The sequence below is a fragment of the Manis pentadactyla genome, chromosome 1, assembly GCF_030020395.1.
Source record: "Manis pentadactyla isolate mManPen7 chromosome 1, mManPen7.hap1, whole genome shotgun sequence".
Taxonomy (NCBI): Eukaryota; Metazoa; Chordata; class Mammalia; order Pholidota; family Manidae; genus Manis; species Manis pentadactyla.
Genome location: NC_080019.1, coordinates 26,875,164 through 26,898,222, shown reverse-complemented (window position 1 = coordinate 26,898,222; position 23,059 = coordinate 26,875,164). Strand labels below are relative to the sequence as shown.

General features: G+C 38.3%; 1 protein-coding gene across 6 annotated transcripts in view; it reads right to left on the bottom strand.

Moving 5' to 3' along the window:
* Positions 1-23,059, bottom strand: part of GUCY1A1 (guanylate cyclase 1 soluble subunit alpha 1) — a 59,427-nt gene that overhangs the window by 9,992 nt on the left and 26,376 nt on the right. For all 6 annotated transcript variants that reach the window (XM_036887727.2, XM_036887726.2, XM_036887729.2 and 3 more), the window contains 6 exons: positions 20,177-20,553; positions 14,350-14,411; positions 11,149-11,207; positions 9,100-9,809; positions 7,222-7,707; positions 3,966-4,109 (listed from right to left, as the gene is read on the bottom strand). In XM_036887727.2, the coding sequence (XP_036743622.1) occupies positions 3,966-4,109; positions 7,222-7,707; positions 9,100-9,809; positions 11,149-11,207; positions 14,350-14,411; positions 20,177-20,431 (1,716 nt within the window). In that variant the 5' untranslated portion in view covers positions 20,432-20,553. The remainder of the gene's footprint in view (positions 1-3,965; positions 4,110-7,221; positions 7,708-9,099; positions 9,810-11,148; positions 11,208-14,349; positions 14,412-20,176; positions 20,554-23,059) is intronic.

Sequence of the window (23,059 nt, the reverse complement as noted above, 5' to 3'; positions counted from 1 at the left end):
ATCAAGTGAGACAGACATGATTTCTTGACTCCAGTTGTTTCCCAAAATACTGTCAGAAAGGAGGAAAAAAAGCAAGTCTCAGAATAGAAAATGTGGGTTGTTAGGCATTTTGTTTTAAAAGAACTTTATCCAAACACTACACTGCTATTCAAATGACTAACAACTGGATAAAGGAATTGTAATATTTAAGCAGAAAATTACAGAGGAAGCAGCAAGCTAGAGTTGCTTAGGCCAAGATTATGTGAACATATACACTTTTGTTAAAAACATCTGGACCCATGGCAAACCAGAGTTGCACTATGGTCTGGATATAGAGACAGTCTGGGATATGTTGGGGTAAATGTTTAGGAATTCTGAAAGTCACCAATGATTTGAACAACTAAGAATATTTTGAAGTGGGATCTTCTAGAAGATCTGAACACTTGATGACCTTAGAGGATGCACCGTTCTTAAATTACTGCTACAAGAAAGCAAGGTCAAGTAGGGACACTTGGAATGGCAATCAAACTCATGTTCATTATTTGCCAGCTCAGGTGACTATTTAAAAAAAGTTTTAGTAGATATATGTACATTTTAAACCAAGGCCAAGTACTCAGGAACTAAATGTAATTTAGGATTCAGAGGACTTCGATTTTGCTTTTACAGTTGTTTTCAGAAGTCTGCTAAAACCTTTCCAGAATCATTTGCTTATAAGATGTCAAATCATGAAGTCTTCAGAATATTCACACAGAAGTACTGTGCTATGAATCAGGAGATTTGCATTCCAAATCAAACCCTGCAAATAAATGGTAGTCCGACTTTCTGTAAGTCTCTTTAGTTCCCTCTTACTGTTTCTTCATCTGTAAAATACTGGATTGGATTATTTTTAAAGTCTCTTCCTTGTTAATTTTACTTCAAGTAGTGAAACTTAGGTATCGATTCCATCTGGTCTTTTCTTCTTTAGGAGAATATAGTTTTACACATATAATGACTGAACAATATGAACAAAAGACTATATACATTGCTGTATATAAATATCAGGCACAATTTTATCACATTTAGTTGGAGAAATGTTTGCTCTCTTTGGGCAGTCTTTTGGTTAAACCAATTTCTTGTTTGTGTTTAGCTACTGTAGATTTTTCTCTGATAAGTTTCACATAGCATTTTAATTTTTCTATTTCATAGCTAATAAATAAATACATTTTCCTCATAAAAATATATCCAAACAGAGATAAAGCAAACATTCCTTGGCTCTTCCCAGGCCACTCTCCCTCCCTCCTCTTCTCCAGTTCTGAATCTCACTGTCAAATCAAAGCTTTCATATCAGGTACCTTTTCAAACCCGCAAATGAGAAAGTGACTCAAAGTTAAAGATGTATGCTGTGCTCTAAATAGAAACTTGCTGGGGGAGTCTTCCATTTGGGGGACACTGTGGACAGAACCCACCTCTCATCACAGGCATCTGGGCATAGGCACAGGGGTACCAGAGTTGGTTTCCAAGTTTGCTGCGCATTTTGCTAACTGCCACTGCTAATTCAGTTTTCTGGTCTCCACCCTCAGCCCGCCCAGCAATCTTCTAAGCCTAAGTGGGTGGATGTTAGTAAGGAAATCAGTACAAATGAGTGGATAGATGATTTTTACATATGCTATGTTGAAGAAAAATACAGTTTGAAAAGAAAGGAAATTATTTCCTATTCCTTCATCTTGATTCCACCCCATGGGGTAAGCAGGGTAAGGATAGCAAGTCTGGGCGCTGAAGCCAGAGAGATGCGACTCGAAATCCTTATGCATGAGACTTGACTGCTCTGGTCTGTCAGTGAGCTGGGGGTTCTGCCCCATAATGCTGTTACAAAGATCAAATGAGACAATGTTTAAGTCAGAATAGGCCACCTCTGAGACACGTGAATGTTTCTTTCTCTACTAAAAATACTCTTCCCTTCTGCTTCTTTGATATTTCATGGGTAGCTCCCAAGGTCATTGGATATTTTCTAGAATTACAGGTTAGTACAGGTATGCTTAACATCTCACTTGATAGGTCATTAAAATTAAACTATTATTACCTAGGAAATTATCTTTGAAACTAGCTCTAATTAATTCTTCCAACTGAAAAACTCTGAAAATACATTTCTACAGATAATGACAATCATACCACCAAATTCCCTCCCCTAAACATACGCATCTTAATTATAAAATCCATTTATGTGGAAATTACTGGGTTTATTGTTGATCTGGACATTTTAAACATGTCCTTTGATGATATGAATTCCTTGACAAAAATAAAAATAAAAAGAGAGAGAGAGAGAAATAAATACACTATTCTCCTCTATAAAGGTACAATTATGGACATTAAGTTTGGAAAAGTCAGATGCCATGATGCTTTTAAAACACAGTCAAGTCACAGATTATTTCACACTCTTCCCTTTGGGATGTGGGGTCTCCACTCCTCTGGGCAAGGTTATGATCGCTTTGACCAACGGAATATAAAGGAAGCGTTGCTGTGTGTCTCTTGAGGCTAGGATCATAAAAGACCATATAGCATCCATCAGTCTTGCTCACTGGGACATGAATCACCATGAAAGAAGCATGACTACTCTGAGGCTGCCGTGCTGGGACATGATATGACAGCAAGTGGGCGAGGAGTCCCAGCCGAGCCTGACCTTTCAGCCCTCTGCACCAAGGAACCAGGCATGTAACAGATGTAGCCATCTCAGAAGAGGTCCTCCAGCTCCAAGGGGTGCAGTCCCAAGTATTCCACACATGCCCAAACTGAGGTCCCAGATATTGTGCAGCAAAGACAATGCATCCCTGCTGTACCTCATCCAAATTCCTGGAGTACAGAATCCATGAATGATAAAAGGTTTGTGGTTTTATACCACTAAATTTGAGGAAATGTGTCACACAGCAACAAGCAATAGGGGTGATAGTTGCTTAGAAAACAGTTGTGAAGGCTCAGACATGTGGCTTCCATTACGAAGAGAGCCTACACTAAACTTTTAAGTGTTGCAGTTTGGTTTTTTAAAATATTTTTTCTTTTTTCTATTTTTTTCTCTATATTTTCTTTCTTCACTATGTTTTACAGCATACCAGGTAGGATTCTATATTACTTCAAAGGCCCAATTCTGAAGGTCATCAATGGAGGACTGTTCTATAAAAACTGACATATTTACTACAAGTGAGACAAATAAAGGTAGTCTGCTCAGATTCGATCTTTTAAACTAATGCCTAGCATGTTAATTTTATTTTTCTCATCTGCAATACGACAGTATTCTGGGATCTGGCCCATCTAAAAATTTTTAAATGTTATGTGCCTTGGAAAATATTGGTGGATTAGCAGGCAACCTTCATTCAAATGTAACATCCTCTCCTGCAGAGATTGGAAAACTAAAAGTACATTTTCCACACTCTTTTGCACTTTCTAGATGCATTTAAATTTGTTACACCTGCATTACACACTTGAGAGTAGGAAGCCAGGATTTCTGCCATGACTGCCTTTTTGTGGCTCTCAAGCGGAACCACAACTACGGAAGCCTTTAGGTTTTCTGTGGTTCGCGAAGAGAGCCCAGTTGCTAGTCACTCCTTCTGTAAAGGTCACGATGCAAGATTTCCATGCTGCTGATTCAAATTATAGGAGGAGCAGTTCCCTTCTGTAGCCAGTAGTAGAGGCAGCAGCTTTCTGAACACAAAGGTTGCCTGCCTGAGGCTGTGGTGGTGTAGTTCTGCAACCAGCTTCCTGGTCACAGAAAAAGCAGTGGTTCTGAGGTGCAGCTTTGTGCACCATTTTTTGAAAGTTTAATTTGTAGATGGCTAATTCAGTCCTTTCAATGATTCAGTAAACCTTTAATACCCTAGTGTAAACTTCTTCCTGCTTAAACTAGCTAAAGAGATTTTGCTCTCTGCAACTAAGCCTTGCCTGATACACTATTATTTTGATAACTAATGAGCATTTAGTCTCATGACAGCCCCTGGACAGTGTATGATCTGCTTTACCTTGATAGGTTCTCCATGGGGAGACACGACTTCATTGGAGAGCTCCATCATCTTCAGGGCCATCAGCGCTATCTGAACGGCATGCGTATCACTTTCTTTGTGTAATCCCCCGGCCACACAGTACGCATCACCGATGGTCTCCACCTACACATAACAGATTTTCTGTATTAGAAATAAAAGCTCAGGAAGACGTATAGCATACATCTTACAGCAGAAGTCTCAGTACAGTCCTGTGAGCCCACTGTCAGGGGGTGGCTTCTGCTCCCAGATTTGCTACTGACTTACCATATCATTTCCCCCTTATTTACCATGAAAAATGAGTGTTTTGAAGTCACTATCCATTGATGTCTTATGAATTTAGTAGAACATGCAATGTAAAACTAAGATATTTTAGTTTTATCAAAAGGATTTTGGGGTTCTCTTAGCAACTGTTAGTCTCTGCATGAATATTAATCACAAAGTATAGACACCAACATGTCAGCCCAGAAGATAGGAACAGTGGTACCTGGAAGACGTTTGGAAATCAAGCTAGTACATAAGTTCCAAGTATAATTATTATCATTGTCATTATTGCTATTGTTACAGGTGATTTTCACCTATCTGTGATGCTAACTACAGAAAGCTAACAGTTCAGTCCATGAATCATCCACCAGATCGTTGCATTTTTCTTTTCTTTTAAATATTTATTGTAAGCTATCACATCATATCCCCCTTCTTACGCAGAGCTAGCACGGAGGGAATGGAGGTGAGAAAGGAGAAAGGAAAGGAAGATAAATCCCTGACTTTATTTCCTGATTTTTCCCTCTTGTCACTTTGTCCCAAGGCCACTGGCTCCTGATACCAAACATGCTTCTACTTACAATCTCCCTGCAGGTAACCACGTGGCTTGTCCCTCATTTCCTTCAGGCCCTGCTGAAACATCACCATTTGAGAAAGGCCTACCCCAACCACCCTCTATGAAACAGCTATCACCCACCCTTCACCCTTTGCACTTCTCCCCCCTTAAGCTTAACCAGAATGTTACATCAACTGGAATATTGTAAGTGTACTCAGTTGTTTATTGTCCTTCTTTTCCCCTGTAGAACATAAGCTTTCACCAGTGCCTGGCATATTTGCTAATGAATGAGCCAGATACCAATGTCTCCTATACACTTTTCCTCAGCAGTGAAAACAGAAGTGCTGAATGTAATGGTTAACATAATACAGGTGCTCCGCAAGCACTGCTAATTAGGAGAAGTGGTACTTCACCCCTGCTTGGTGTTAAGATGTCTATTCTCTGTGCGTGGTAGCACCTTATACTGATGTGAGTATGATTGGACATTTGTTAGGTCATATGGAAATCTGGAATTGTCAATCTTGCCTCCCTTCTCCTCCTGAGCTGTGAACATTTCCTACAAGGTTTATGCCCACTCATGCTGGTAAATGCTGGATGACCAGTAACTATTTCCTAAAACATTGGATAAGCTGATACTGAAATAAACTGAAAAATCACCAAAAGACTGAAAGACATCAAGAAGGTAAATTACATAAAGTCCCAGCACAAACAGGTCCTGAAATGGAAAAGTTTGACTATTCCCTAGAAGCTGTCACACTCATAGATTAGCCTATGATTATACGTTCTGTATATCTTAAACTGATTCCATAGCTAATACTCTTCTGTATTTACTTGCAGTTGTCTCCAGGTATTTTCATGCCGAATCAGAAGTGAAGAGAAGGTGGAAATAAGGACTGGTAGAGAATGTGATTCATTATCTAACTCCAGTGGTAATTGGGTTAGTTAGGAAACTCTGTGGCTACTGTCCTTATAATATGGGATATAGATTCTAAATGCTTGATAGGAATAACCAGGTTTTTTTAAAGTTTCAACAAGCTGATGTAGAAAAGGGCTACTTCTTCTGCTAGCCAGCACAGCAGTTTGCAAAGGAAAGCAAGACTCCCCGGATCTCACAATTCTGAGAGAGGAGACATTCTCAAGATAGAAACTATCTACAAACTAAATAAATAAATTCCACAAAAGGCCATCAAGCTTAACCTAACCGAAGCCAATTATTTTATCTCTAATTATACATGGACCTCTTTTTTTTTCCCCAGGGGAATCACGGCTCTGTCTGGAATTTCCTGTTAGTAATTTTTAAAAAGAAGGTTTTATTTCTAGCTTTTAGATTGGAACAGAACAGTAGCTTGTGTATTCCCATAAATAATATTTGTTTCTTCTTCCCAAATTTATTTATTTCATGCTGGGTTAAGCTCTGAAATGCCACGTTGTTATGTGGCAAATTAAAAGATGATTCAAGCCAGACAGATGAGAAGAATGCTTTATTCTGGATGCCAATAGCTACAACAATACAAAATACTTTAAATCAGTAAAAAATGTTTTAATTCTAGAGAAAAGGACAGAACACAAAATCTCTTCATTAGTTCTCTTAGTGATAAGAGTTACACTAAAAAAAAAAGTTTTGTTATGTGTCAGGGACAATCCCCCCATGTATCCCCAGTGCCTAGAATGACGCCTGTTCCTGGAGGAACTCAGCAGCCTGCTGCCTGGTGAATGCAGCTTTTTTCACCATGACCTTTATAAGAGTGCTGTCCATGGAGATAATGGGACATAATGCATGCTATGCATGTATATAAACTCTGGGTAGGTATTCTTTTCTCTGTTTTAGACATGAGTAAGGTTATTTAACTTTCTCAGCTTCCAAAGCAAGTAGAGAACAAGATTTGAAGACATCTCTTGTTCAGATGTCTCTGCCTTGGGCCTCTACATTAATGCCTCACATAGGTGACTTGGACGTCTGTTTACTGGCCATGAAACATATCACGTTAACTCTGTATTGAATTTCATCTATTTAAAGACAATTCATTTGTAAAACACTTTTTGTTTTTTACTTTTACAGATACAAAGGATAAATTTTCCATGTACAAGACATACTTGGAATTATCACAAAGTTACATGGCTGACTTTTAATGGGTCCTACACCCCATCCTCCACTCAGTCTATCACCCCCCATTCTGTACTTATTAAGACAATGTGGCCGTCCTTTCATGGGGTAATTATCTCTCTTGCTGAGCAGATTCAGATCTATTTCTGGCTGGAGAACACCCACATGATTAATACATTCTGCCTGCTCCCAGGATGTGGCTTGCATAGCCCTGCAGAGAAAGCTTTTTGTCTGCATTATTACTCCGGTCCTAGTGGCTGTGCTTTTTCTCAGGGACTTTGCCTGTTAAGAGGGGCCTTGCCCTCCCGGCCCCCTACCTTGTAGACATCCAGCTGTCCGCACTGCCGGTCGAAGCGAGTGTAGAGAGCGTTGAGCATGGTGATGACCTGCAGCGGTGAGCACTGGGCGCAGATGGCCGTGAACCCAACGATGTCTGAGAAGAGCATGGTCACGCTGCGGAACTCCTTGGCTTGCACAGCCTGCCCTTGCCACAGCTGCTGCGCCACCTCGCCGGGGAATATGGAGCACAGGAGGTCGACGGTCTTCTTCTTCTCCTCCTCCAGGGCTCCGTGGGCTTGTTCAAGGGTGGCCTTCAGCTTGCCCAGCCTCTTCTTCAGGCCGTCTTGAGCTCTGGCCTGTTCGCCTATCAACACAACATCCCTCAGGGCGTTGTGAATTGGGATGTCTGAGAGGTAGAGCCCCCGTCCTGTAAAATCTTCTAATCTGTCCACACAGGGTGACCCCAAGAACAAGATTGCACTGGACTCAACTATGTAGATCATTTGGCCCTTGAGGTCCATGACCTGTGAAGCAAAGGTGAACCAGTTGTGGTTTACTCAAGTTTCCACCATTTTTCTAAGACAAAAGGAGAGGAAATACATACAGTAATAATCCCTTTGTACTTAAACTTGATTTTTTCTATGTGCTGAAAAAGAACAACAAGCTTTCTTATAGTTCAAATTTACTATGAATTCTAATGATGCATGCAGGCATTTGAAGGACATGTTGGTGTACACGCTACACGGAAATCATGATTTTCAATGAACAATGTGCATAATTCCTGTTTCAGGGCTTTCTCACTAAGTGACATGCTGATGCCTTTGTTATTATGCTCCTTTGACAGTAGCTGCTAGCAGAAAGGATCATACTAAGAGAGCCTCAAAAGAGGTGAGGCTTCAGGTGATTATCCTGGGTCACAAGATTTACTTGTGCAAATGTGCACAAACATGTATATGTGCGTTTACTGTGGCAGAGTCAAAAGCAACCCAAATATCCTTCAATAAGGGACTGGTTAAATAAAGTAGGGAACAGCTATACAGTGTGATTGTACACAACCTCTGAAAAAGGGAAAGAGACATAGCTAATGACATGGACGAATACACAAAATACATTGTTCAGTGATAAAAATGAAGTTGTAAACAGTGTTTTTTCTTTTAAAACAAAATCTATGTAACTAATGTTTTTGATTTTCTGCTTCAATAAACATTATTAAGCATTAACCTATTTTGTAAACATTTAGCTATATTATCTTTATGATAAAAAGTAATAAGGCTGTTCTAGTTTTTGGTAACAAACTGCATGCCTGCTGAGGTCATGCGTGTCTCAAAGTTACATGCAACATCAGCCCCTCATTAGCCTCGCTTGTACTATCAAGTCTGATTTAGCAAAGTTCCTTTCCTTAGGCTAAATAAGTACGAAAGTTCTCTACCATGAGGTGACAGAACACTTCCCCCCACATTCCCTAGTAATTAAACGAGTTATTGACTTTCTGTATCTATACACTGGTTTTAAGACCCATTTGGGTGTCTCTTAGAGGAAACAGGTAATTTTGATTTGTTTGTTCCAGAATGATTCCTCCTATTACTCCACACTGAGTCAGCAATTAGATAATGATTGAAAATATGCTTTTATACAAATATTTATATAATTCAGTCATAAGATATTCTTAAAAGATTTTAAAGGATAGACTGCATTCAATAAGTATTTGTGAAGTAATGAATCAAGCAAGCAAACAAATCCAGAAATGATTTTGTTTTAAATCTATTTCAGCTTAAAATTATATTGGAATTGTTTTGAACTTATAATGTTTTATCAAAACCTTTGAAGCAATAAACCTATTTTTACCTTTTTTGTCTCTAGTCCTTATATACAAAATCATTTATTTCACATTCAAAATACTCTTATGTTCTCCTCACCCTTGAAGATCTCTTCACAGAGGTGTCCCATCTCCTCACTCGGACAACAAACTGCATATTCAACGTGGTCATGATGCCACTAAATGTTTGGCTGATTTTGGGAGTCAGAATTTCAAAGTACTCTTCAAAGTTGAGCTTTCCTTGAAAGTCTCTCCTGTTCATCAGTCTTCTAATGCCATTGCCCAATTGCAGGATCGTGAGATCCTTGTCAAACATGAAATGGAAAGGAAACGTCTTGCAGAAGAGGGAAGCGGGGATCACCAGCGAGGACTGGGGCTTGCCTGGGGACAGGGACGGCCGGCTGCTCTTGACGTGAAGGGAGTATAACAAGTAAGGCTGGTTAACAAACTCGCTGCAGTCACTCCGGAAGCACGGAGGCGTTAAGGACACTTCCACTTCGGTTTCGTACAGTATGTGAGCAGCTGCCTTGATGATGCCGGGAAGAATCAGGGATGTGATTCGCTTAGGGAAGAAATAGTAAACGTTTAAGAAATCGTGATCTTTATCCAGGCATAGAATGGAAGCATCCTCAAACCTGCCTTTCTTTTCTGCTCCTTGACAGTGGCTGCTTTGTTTCAGAAGGGTGCTGAAGCTATTCAAAAAATCTTTGAGGGTCCCTCCGACCACACCGAGGATGTGTTCATCTTCCTCGTAACAGATTTGAAAAAGCTCTTCACCGAGAGATTCTGTGATGATCTCCACCGGAACTCCTGAAAGCATAGGACACGTTTTCTGCCGTATCACATACGTCACCTTGGTAGAGCTGTGCTCTAACTGCTCTGTTTAACATTGTTTTATCTGACGATTTTGTTCCTTTCTGTCTGCTAACAGGAGTTCTTTCCAACCAAAATTAACCACCTATATTCAAATTTTATACACCAATTAGTTTCTAAAATTCTGGTAACTCCAAATAAAAATTCCAAATTAGTTAATTAAAAAAGAATGATCAATGGAGTATAATGCATAACTTTTTGTCTCCTTTAAACTCTAAAAGAACAACTGGAATTATGGGATCAAATTCATTTCAGAGAAAGCTCTCCCACCTTTTAGTTCACAAGAAAAACTGTACATCTTGATGAAGAGGCACCATCCCACTTGGAGGGCCTCCAGCTGTATGAGTGTCAGAGACAAGAATGAATTTAACATCACTGATTGTGAAACTGAATTTTGTGATTTTTCTATAAAGATGATTCAAAGTAAACTTTTTTTTCTGAGCAAAACAGCATTCTTGCTGTTTAATGTCACCTGAATGAATATTTCTTTGGAAAATATTATTTACTTTCTACAACTTCTCTTTCCCTAGCTTCCTTTATTCTTTAAACTTTTGTAAGACATTTTTCTCACTGATGACTCACGAAAAACAACAGTCCTGTTCATAGCACTGTTCATACCTCTTCAGGGCATTGTTATGAGGTGTGGAGGTTATGTTTAGAATAGTACTTGGCTCCTAGGAAGGGCTCAATATAAGTTAGCTATCACCATCATCATCATCACTATTAAATTCTTAGTATATTATACTTATAGAAAGATTAAGTCTATTGGTCCATGTACTCACACTTTGGAAAAGACAGTATTTGGAAATGACAAAATTACCCATCTACTTGTTATTAATATGAGAACACTGTTAGCCCTTTTTCCCATGAAGACTTCCAACCTGGGAAAAAATTAATTATGTTACTTTGTTGAGTAGAATTTTTCATGCATGAACGTGGAATGCTTAGTTTAGTTCAATAGCAAAGCATGTACATGTCTATGAGTCAGCTTCCTATGCAGCCTTATCTACTTCTCAGCAAATAAACACTATAACATGAGGAAATGATTTGGGTCAAGCCAAAATACATAGTAAGAAAGAGTTATTCTTTATATTAACACAATACATAATTCTGAACACTTCACAATGGAAGTCACCAACAAATAAATACAAATATTTTAGGACAAAATATCAGTTCTACAGGTAAATATTTTCTGCTCATAGAAAATACTTGTTCACAAGTAAAATTACCTCTATAATTAATTCCTAATTACATATATTTACAACAATTCTATTACCTGCTGCAATTGCTTGATCTGCAATTATTTTTTCAACATCTTCTCTTTCCAAAGATTTCCTGAAAATATTTCAATATCTTAAATTATAAGCTGATAAATGAATGCTAATACTTCAGAATGTCACATACAGAAATGATGATTGAGAATAATTTAAATTGCCTTTTCTGTAGAGGTAAATCTTGACTTCAAGTTTACAGCAAAGGAGCAAAGACATGTACAACTCAAAACAGTGTTGCAAAACCCCAAAATATACTGATATACAGTGTTTTGTAATTTTTTATGAAGCATATTTACCTTTTAATTTAACTTTACATAAGCTAATACTACAGAGGTTTGTATTTGCAGGGAACCAGGAGTATGACATGACCAAGAAAGAGATGGTAATAAATCAGCCCAGGGTTTTTCTGATTACCCAACCAAGAAGAAAAATATGCATTCTGACAGATTTCCCTTTTTAAGTATCACCATTTTTTTTTTAAAGCAAATTCATAGTGTATCTTATTTTTGAGTTTAAGCTTCTCAGGCATCATGACATTTAACTCTATCATTGTATAAAACTTAGCAACTAAAGAAATACATTGTTTATTCTTTAGCACAGAAGTTGCTAATCTAATAGCATACATTTTAATTAACAGAAGGTTTTGGTAATTTCAACTGGACAACTTGTTGATTCATGTTTGTCTAATTGTTTTTTGGTAATTTCAGATAGTGATGACCTAATTTGATTATGACTAATTTGCTGAACTGAAAAAGGATATTAAAGGATACCAAAGGGTCTATTCATAGTTCAATTGGCCATTAGGCATGCCAAGTTTACAAACAGGCAAAAATCTAAAATTTTAAGCAGATTTTAATAAAACATGATACATATAGACAAGTTTCAAAAGGAAATATTTTCAAGGAGGAAAATTGCTCAGTCTATTACTTTAGCACAAAAAGTTATGCTGCTTCAAATTATTTAAAATACTATGTAAAATAATTTATTATCTAAATTGGTTGAGGATCACCACATAATATTACATCTAGTTTGAATCTAAACCTCTTGTTGTTATTATTTTATGTTACTCAGTCTTTATATTTGCTTCTTTTTCTCATTTAAGCAATTTCTTTTTTTTTTTTTTCTGAAGAATGGAACAAATCTGCTCAGAGAACTCTAGTTCTGCCAACGCCCAGCATGGAATGTGCAATTCAAAATAAGTTGCCTATCTTCACCTTTAAAAAAAAAGAAAAGAAAAAGAGGCGTAAGCTGGTGTATGTACCAGCAAATGTGTGCACACTGCACACACACACACACACACACGCACACACACACACCCCAGCCACGAGTTCAGACACAATGATGTGATCAAAACATACCATAAAAATAAACAAAGCAAAAGCTCTCTGTGCAACCTTCCCAGAGAGCTATCATATTTCCTGATGTCTGCACTAAAAGTCATTCCCTTATAACAGGTGCAAGGCTCCCGTCTCTCATTTAGGGGCAGTTTATTATCTAATATATTGTTGTTCTGCTTTTCAAGTCACTTAATCAACAGTCCACAGAAAGGAATTAAGGCGTGTTCAGCAGCTGACAAACCGAGAGCAGTAGAAATGGCAGCTGACTTTCCAAAAGAAACTGGGGGGAAAAAGAGAAACAAAGCATATACCCAAGAACTGAAAAAGCAAAGTAGAGAGAAGCCATTTATCATATCGGCAGGCAGTTATGAGAAAAAACATCTGTTATCTTATTTCAACTGAATAACTGAATAATTATTATTAGGACAATTGAAGAGTACGATCAGCTCCTTAAGAAATCAAGAAAGTGGCAAAATATTTTTTAAGATTTCCAAATAAAACGACTTTTTCAGTTCTGAGACTCTTTTCTTTTAAAGAGATAGACTGCCGGGAACACATCCTAACCGAGTGTCTGCATCTGGCTTAGGGATATTTCAGAGCACAAAGCCTTGAGAATAAATTTTGAGTAAACTGGCTGCCAAGGACTGAAGGAGACAGACACAGTAGCAAAGCTACAATGACTTGTGGCTATCTTATCAGTCTGCCTGCGAATTAAGGTCAGACGCATTCTGGAATGCTTTTTGTATCACTCATGTAAACAAAGCTTCTGTCAGACACATAGATTCACACTCTCCTTCTGGGCGAGTCTGTGACCTCTTCTTGGCTTGCTTACTGCCTGAAGTCTGGGACCAGTTAGTCAGCAAAGAAAATTATGTACAGATAATCCACAGAGCAGATTATCCACTCATGAGAAATAGACAGATGAATGAATTCATAAAATATTCCTGTCAGTAGCATTAATTTGCAAAACTTCAACAATCAATTCTGCAAATCTGAACACAAGTGCTTTTTACATTATTTGCAAATGAAAAAATCCTTCGGATTTCAGGGAATCAAAAACAAAGCCAATCAAGTTATGCACCCACCAGCAGCTAATATGCCAAGATAAACTGGAAAAATCAGCTATAAAGGTCATATTTTTGAAAAATCACCTTATATAGTGAGCCTTTACTGAAAGCTTTCTGAAAGAAAATGTTGAGAAGTACAAGAAAAAGTATAAAGGTAACTGACAGCCAGCCAGTGCACGCCCCAGTATAACTAAACTGGTTATGAAAACACTGAAACACTTCCCCGAGGTTTAATAAATTGCAGCTGCACTAAGCCCCTAAGCCACAGCCCTCCTAGATCCTTGATCCTTTCTCCACCTCCTCCCGAAGCAGCAGCTAAAGGTTTAACATGTGGAGTGCGCGGCAGCACTGGGCCCCTGCTCTACCCTTCTGGCACAGCATTCTTCAGGCAGCGAGTCTGTGCTGACTGCTTAGGGTCCATCCTTACTGTTAAGTATTTTAGAAGCTACCCCTTGGTAGGAAAAAATAGGCCTTACGGGAGCTTGTTAGAAGCAGCAATATATGGTGACATGGTTAAAATCATGGGGTGTGAAAAAAACAGGCTCAAAACTCGGTTCTGCCTTTTCCTAAACCGCTGTAAAAATCCTAAACATTTTATATAAGCCTGCACTTAGTGATTTATAAAATGTGAAAAATAAATCCACTTACTTTTAGATAAGTAGCAGCTAAAACACATACTCAGTTTCTGGCATTACCACAATGATTCAAAAGTGTTCTAGCACTCAATAAGTGGTGGCTATTGAAAACATTATCAGTAATTGTGATAAGAGGTTCACACAGCAAAAGTGGTTCCATTTACCTGCTTTCTTTTATTTTGTGTTTTGCCAGTGTTCTCTGAAGAGCAAGATTCAGCCGCTCCAACTAAGAAAAGTGAAAAGTTTTAAACATTGCATTAAACAATCATTTACTTGAGGATATACATATCTTAAAAATTCATCCTGAAAGTTTTGTATGAAAAGCAGAAATACTACTACTTTACTAATAAGGGTGGTGAATCTACAGTTTGGAAATGGGGACTGATTTTCCATAACATTTTAAAATTTAAGAAGAAACAGTGAACTCAAACTATTTTGAGTTTGGATGTGGGTTATGGCCTTGGTGGGTGGTCTAACTGCCAGCCACAAAACAAGGTCAAGCTGAGCTGGAATACAAACAGGAGACTAGTTTGGTAAAGTCTGGTCTTCCATGAGGGAACTGTGGGCATCCCTTCCTGTGGGTCAGGAAGAACCCCTGGGCAGGCTGCCAGTACTTCAATCGCAGCACAGCTCAAGCCAAGCAAAGATCTGTTCCTTTCACAAACTCTACCCCCAGATTCCTCAGTGACTCTCCACCCTTAACTACAAATGCAAATTTATATCCTATATACCATTTATTTCTCCTCGTCTGGAAAACCTTGAAGCTACCTCTGTCTTTCCACTTTTTTTGTATCATTTAAATCCAATCTGTCGCCAATGTCAGTTGACTGTTGATTTGAAACTAACCTTGGATTTACCCCAACTGATGCTAATTCTTCTCTTTGAACTAATAATCTTTGCCAAGTGCATATAGTTACTCTCTTTTATGGATTTCTGAGTATTTTGTGAGTTTTCCTATGTTGCAAGATATTTGTATGTCAGCTTCCAAATGACAAAAATACTTGTTGACTTTCAGCCTCACTTAACAGCTTGTCTGTAACTAGTTGGTAAGTAGGAAGTAGAGCATCTGTAAGAGTGCTGCCGAGTTTTCTGCGTTCCACATAAAAATTGCATTATCTGTATGTATATATTTAACCACTGATCCTTTCTGTAGTTTACCAGGAAAGTGAAGGATTTTCTGTTTATGTTCCAAGTTGGGAAATTCCTTTTTCCTTAAGAACTATTTATACCTCTCTCAAGAGTTTCCACTGGTCAAGTGAGACAGTAGAGTTAAGGAAAATTGTGCAAGCTTTCTGTTTAACTACAAAGGACTTCCAGTTTTAAAGTGTATATATAACTTAGAAAAGAAATTTGAAATTGATTGAAAGAAGACACAAGTGCTGTAAAGAAGCCCCAATTTACAGTGTAGAGCAATTTTTTCTGATTGTTCTAATAAGGAGAGAGGATGCATCCACTTCAGGATGAAAGAAAGCTTGGCAGGCAAATTACCCAGTGGGCAGATTCTACATAAGGTCCTGATGACCTGTATAATGGCAAAGCGCAGGAAGCCTGGCAGGTGAGGAACATGTTCAGGAAGGAACATATGGGTATGTTACTTAGCAGTCTCTCAGATCAAGGAAAGAATAAGTTAATATTAAATTGGAGACTCTAAATGAGGTAGATCAGCTAAGATTCTTGAAAAAGCTTTAAATTCTCAGGGACCTTTTACTTGGTAGAAAGTCACTTAGGAATTACTAGAATTTTAGTAAGGATTAAATCCCATGAATTAATGGGTTGCTATGAGTCCTTTCTTCCTGTGAAACATATTCCTAGGGGCAAAGGGGTCATCAAAAAAGTGAGGGTCATTGTCTTTGTGCATGAGCTCTCAGTTTTCCTTCATGAATTCGGCTACCTGACTTTTTAATTATTAATTATCTGTTTCTCCTATTAGAATAGAAGGTCCAAAAGGGCAAGGATTAGTTGTGTTATTCAGTACCGTATGCCCAGCACCCAAAACAATACCTGGCCATAGGTGATGCTCAACATATATCAGTGGAATTAATGAATGAATGAAAAACACTCCCACTGGCAGCTATTAGAAGTCTTAAAGTCTTAATCTGTAACAAATTTTATCAGTGAGGTGATACAGCCAAGTACAGAGGTGTTACTCTTTTAGCTAGTCAACAAATAAATTTAGATTGCTTCTAATTTAAGGTATTATGAATTATCTCAAAGATAATTTAAGATAATGTGAATTATACCTATTTATACATGAATTGCTGCTCTGACTAGAACCTTTTGATGGGTAATGAGGGAAGAAGATCCATCTAATTCTGCCGTTGAAGAATTGTCCTTCCCCCTCCCAAGTGCTAATGGCGACACCATTCTCCTCCTCTTCAGCTTTCTGATTAAAGCATCAGGTAAACTCTTAGATCCAATTTGGTCAAGATTCTCCTCGGTCTTCATTTCCTTCCTACTGCCACCAGGAATTTCTTTTTGCAGTCCTTTTCTCCTAACACACATGCTGCCGTTGTAAGAGAGGAGGAGAAATGGTCCCTCTGCCCACTGCTGAGGTTAGTGAAGCAGGTGTAATCCTGACTTTCCATTTTGAACTAGAACTTGTTTTTCTGAAGAAAAAAGTGCTGAAGTCCTAGCAAAGCTTTTGTAAGTGCACTTTGATAATACTATGGGTTAACAGACTTTTGTGAGTATCTACTTTCATCACATACTATTGCTCCTCTGTAAGACTGTTGGAAGTTCAAAAGAAAACAAAACCCACAAGCTTTCCAGGCAAAACATTTGTTGGTAAAGGCTGCCCGTGCATAGCTTCCAAGCCTGGTGCTTTAGCTCCCGTAACATAGTCTAGCCCCTGGGACATGGCAAGTCCACAATAAAGCCTTAGCGGGATTCAACTTTAAGTAAGTCCGACCCCGAGGCCTCATGACATAAAATGAACCACAGGAGGGTCAGATATTCCACATCCCAAATATCCTGTACTGACTTTTAGCTTACTATGTATGGTATTTTAAGACTAGGTCCACTATTTGCTTCCAAATGACTTCCCCGCTATTCAATACACGTCAGTGTTATATAGGAGACTGCTGTAGATTTTCAGTTGCCCAGCACCCAAACTCCTTTTTTGGGAAACTCTCCATTTTGTTTTTTGGGGGACTGGGCTCCACTTACCTCCACAACAGTTGAACCCTGAAGTGTTTGTGTTTGGTGAGGAAATTTCTGATTCACAGAGCAGGGCCTGTCCCCAAAAGTAAATACACTGCTGCTCTCGAGTTTGTTTCTCTTAAACTTTTATCTTTTGACTTGATAAAGGAAACATATGTATTTATTGTTAAGACAAGTACTTTTCTCACAAATACACCATATATTAACACTTCAGGGACAACTGCTATTAGATACAGCATTGCTATGAACACTCTGAATGGAATTTCATTTGTATGTTTTATGGGTAAGTAGCTATTTCAGTTGTTTTGTAACTTTCCTATAGTTTTTCATGTTTTTGTAGACCAAGAATATTTCAATTCATAAGGATAAATTAAAATACTGTTTCTTTTTTAATTCTTGCTACCCAATATTTTGAAACACATTTAAAGACTTCATGATTCTCCTCAGATCTGTCTAGTCTCATGAGGTATTCGAGTTGGGATAATATTTAAGCATACCCAATTTAATCAGCTCAGTTCAGTAAGTGGGTCTGATTTGCTATAAGGATGGCTAATACTGTATTATTGCAAATTCCTTAAAGACATTTATTTGCCAGAGGATCTTGCAGGATTACTGGGGAGCAGTATCATGAAAAGTGAGTTAACAATAGTATAATAGAAAGAGCAACAGATAGTAAATAAAATGCACACCTTTCCATCTCCTTACTTATCTTTTAGTTAAAGCAAGTGCACTAACTTTATGTGCCTTGATTTCTTCAAACAGAAATGAAAAGTTTGCACTAGATGAGCAATAAGACCTTCTTAAGCCTTACTATTCTCCTTCACTGGAATGACATTTGCCAAGGATAATGAGTTTTAACGTTTACCCCACACCCCAAAGGAAAACCATAACTGGGGAATTAAGTCTGATTATCTAAAACAAAAACTATGCTGTCGAATGCTATTTTGTTTCTCTTTCTTTGGTTACTGATAGAACTGAAACTAAACAGTATACTGAGTTTTAAATCTTAAAAAAGCAGCAGTAAAAATAGGTGCTACTTAATCAAAGGCATGTAGATATTTGGACAGTTGATCAGTTGATAAAGTAATCTAGGTTGCTTTCTACATAGTCTCAATGTATTCAGCGTTGGGCCTTTACTGTTATAAGGCAAATGGCCTCAGCTGTCAGACAAAAGTTCCAGTCATTCATGCTTCCTAGAATTCCTGTAGCCTTGCCTTCTCGTCCACGTGGTGCTCTAGTCAAATCCTGATGGTTATTCTTATGACTTTGTAAACATACAACACAGATTATTCTAAATAAAGAAAGAAGGAAAATATAATTTGTACTTAGTGTTCAGAATGTTTTTAAAAGAGATTCCAACATGTGTGTGACTTCTGTTGTAGGAATTCAAAATGTATCCAACAAAATAACGAGGCCCACACGGTAATGACAGGACTCAGGGAAAGCACGGAAGCTCTCCAGCTTCTCCATCATCACCATCTATTCGTCTCTACGTCTCTCTTCATCCATAGACACGAGAGTACCAACCGCTTCCTAGATTGTGATGGGAGCCAAGTTCCTGAGAGGGGCCTCAGCCTTCATCGCCGCCAAGCTGGCTGGCTGTGACGGGAGGGAGGTGGGCATAAATAGTTCCATCCCAAAGGCCATTAGCCAGGTACTCTTTGCTAATATTATATTTGAAATAAACACCCTCAACTTTCTGTTGTTGCGAACTTATCTATCCGTCAAGTTTCAAATCAAGTCTCTTCTTTCTTAGATCCTGCAGCCCCTTGTGGTGGCAGCAATCACTGACCTACCCTTCCAGAGTTGTGTGCCTTTGGTCAGATCACTTAACTTCCCTAGTCCTCTTTGGGAGTGAAGCAAGATGACCTCGGAAGCACCTGTCAGTCCTAAAAGTTGGTGGTCTGCGGTTCTTCAGTGCTTCACACAAAGCAGAGGGCTGGTGCTGAGTCAGTTAAAAACTACCAATGGGTTATGATAGCTGGAAGTCTGATTACATCAGTGTCCAATCTCCTGGGTAAAGTGAGTTTGTATAAAACTGTGAACACTGACTGGGGCAGGAAGACTGCATGAAGGCTTCAGCTGCTCTTCCTTTAGCCCCACCAGGGGAGAGGAGCTGGCCACATGCCTCTGCTATTCCTGAGATATTTGACCTAATTAGGTATACACCCTGTGTCCAGAGTTCTCTTAAGGGTAGACTAACAGAAGATATTCCAGATCTCAAAATAGCAATTCAGAAAGCTCGCAGATCTATCTCAAGAAGTGGCCAGCTAATGACACACAGACACTGGCAAACAGGCCTATGACTCTGATTCAAGGAAGCAAGTCAAGCCTGGCTTGAGCAGACTTCAGACCCAGAGCTAGGGGAAAAAAAGGGAGATTTTCCCACCTCAACATATTGGCAGGGAACATATGATGCTCTTGGGAATTTAATTTTCAGATAATAATTAAATACTACCAGGCACTTATGGTGTGGTTAGAGCTATGAGTTATTTCACTTAGTAATTATTAAAACCCTAAGAAGTATGGATTGTTATTATTTCCATTTTACAGATAAGGAAACTGAGGCTAAGGGGAGTTAAACAGTTGTTCAAAGTTGTAAAGCTTGTCAGTGTGCAGGATCCTTTTGAAAAGAATTCAAAATCTTAAACATTTTACAATTAAACACAACTTAATAATATGATTGCTTGGGAATTTTTTTTATATGTTTCCAGGAAATGTACTACATCTGTTACAGTCTTGAAAGTGAGACAGTGTTTACATTTTCCCTAGAAAAACATTCTTTTACAATTTTCAAAATATCAGTAAAATCTCGAAAGGGCAAGCACTCACCTCTGGGAAAATCAGTTTGCAAATACTCTCAGCCAAAGTGTGAAGATAGACTCGACTCCGACTGGTCTTTCTTTGAGGAAGACTTCCCTGAACATTTTTCTCAGGAACATCCTGACAGATGGGCAGAGTTGCTTTGCAGCTTTCTGAGCTTTCTGCTGCTTCCTCAGCTGGCTCTCTAGGAACCTGCCCTGGGGCCAGTAAGGACAAAGGGCACTCCCCTGTGATCTTGAGTTCCTTCAGCTTCGTGCAGAACATGGTGCTGGCGGCCTCTGACAGGCTGCAGATCACCGCCTAGTAAGCTGACTTCTTGTGTGGGAGAGTACACAAGTACACAATAGTAGCCACTCTCAGATCAAGGACACCGGTGACTGGGGTGCCTGTGGGTAGTAGAAAGAACAGAAGGAAGACTGACTGTGTATTCTCACCAAAACAGAAAAAGACAGGTGTGAAAAAGCAAAGACCGTACAGTCGTATGTCATTTTCAAGTAAAAAAGCATAAAAATTGGGGTGGACATGTTAATTACAAAATGGATGGAACATCTGGTAAAGATCTTTATTTCATGTGTCTCCATTTATTTCAGTACACTAGTCAAATACTTGCTTTTAATATTTTAATATTTTTCAAATGGAATTTAATTTTCTCTAAAATGTGGTTAGGACAAGCTACTGATTTCCATTTTTATAGCCCATTTGGTCTAGTTTGATTCCACATGAGTGGCACACTATGGTTTTATGACAGAAGCCAAGTCTAAATCTATGTCTCATTATGCTGTCCTTTCTGAAAAATCAGAATAGCATATCTAATGTCTCCCAAACATACCTAAGGGAAATATATATAAAATGATGCCTAAGTACATGTTTTCAGATATGAAACACTGACTTTTAGATGGAAAAATTTGAATTGATTATGGCAGAAGAGTTACTTGTCTCTATAGTAAAATAATTGAAAAATATTATCAAAATGAAAAGTAATGATTTTTTTCAAAGAACTGCTGATGCCAAGCATGTCATTGGATTTGCAGGGGTCTCAGGATCAGAACCAGATGGCACTGCAGTAAACCAAAAAGGCCTCTTCCCAGAGGCCCACTGAAATCACATGGGTGGCCATCTCAGCATATTTTCCCTCGTACTTTTGTTTCTGTTGTGATTGTGAATCCCCACATAATTCATAGTTTATCATTAGTTGTCTGTCGCTTGGACTATCTGGCTGTGAACTCAGCTTATCAAAAATACTAATGATCTTGATTAACTTGGTCCATTAACTACTTCCATTCTTGGAAAATCAAAAAACACAAAAAAGAGTGGAAAAGAACCCTCTACTACTATGGGTTTTTATATACCCTCTACTATGCAACTGGCATACTGTGGGGAACTTTGTATTAACATTTAATCTTCACAGCAACCATATGACACAGGTATTATTATTATTCCAGGGAACCAGATGCTTAAAAGATTAGATCACTTTCATTTATCTGAAATGCTAGACACTGACAGGGCTCGGATTCAAGTGTAGGTCCACATGACTCCAGCCAATGTGTTTTCTATTAACCCAAACACTTATTACCAAGTTATAGTAGTTTCTAAATAATCAAACATAGTTAATAAACTAGGATTAGTTTATCTTAAAAGATATGGTTGATACATTAAAAAGCAAACAAGAACATAATTCCAGTTATTGGCTGGCAGTATTTGAATCATCCAGTATCAAGCTGGATGGCTCAGTCTTTAGAACTGGAGCACAATTATTCCTTCTTTTCTATGCACCTCCAAGCTCTTAATAACCTCCTAATATGTATGAGCAACAGCTTGCAATTTGTCACAGGTAAGTTATCCAATAAGTTTAGCACAATGGACAAGTCATGTTCTGAACTGGGACAAACAAGGAAGATAAATCCAACACCCAACACCCCTCGAAGCATCCCAGGCTATCAGGTATAGGAGGTTATGGATGCAGACAGACCAGAAGCAGCTTGCTGGCACTCTCTGTCACTTAAAGTCATACCCAAAATCTGTTATCACGTGTAATTTATGAGTCTTCATGAAGGTGCAAGGAAGAGCCTATACAAACATGAGCAGAAAACATTCTGCCAGAATAGAAAAGGGAGTGGTCTATTTCAGCAGACAACAAAGGTAATTTGGTGATGGGGGAATGGTTACTAGGATTCTGGAAGACCTAAAAATCTAAGGCTCTCAAACATGCTTCATTTAACATTTAATCCCACAAATATTTGTTTCAGTCTTTAATGCATCGCAACATAACTACTTCTTTTACTAATTCTTGTCCTCTTGCATGGTTTAGATCAGCAGTCAGCAAAACTTTCTGTAAAGGGCCAGAGAGTAGCTATCTCCAGCTTTACAAGTCTCCATCAATGACTCAACTCCATCACAGCATGAAAGTAGTCAGAGTTGTAATATACAAAGGAGTGGGTATGGATGAATTCCAATAAAACGCTATTTGCAGAAACAGGCTGTAAATTTGGCCTGCAGGCCATAGTTTGCTGACCCTTAGTTGCAAAAAGCTGGGCAAGTTAACTGAAGCATTTTAATCCAAATATAATTTTGGTTATAGGGGCAAAATTACTTCTTCATCTCCTCTATCCATCCTGCCCCCAAAATACAGCAGTCTGTGTGGATCCAGTTTTGCACAACTTGAAAGTAATAAAAAGAGAATGCAATACAAAACATTTAAAAAGTATTTATAAAAAATATAATACCATTATTTTATACTAATTTTCAGGGAGAATTCCATTCACTGCATGCCAGGACTTCAACTATATCAAAATACAACTACAATAACTAGAAGAAGAGGGCATTCAAAAAAAAAAGGCAATCAAAAACAGATTATTATAAGTTGGATCTGATAAATGTATAGAACTTCTTCCT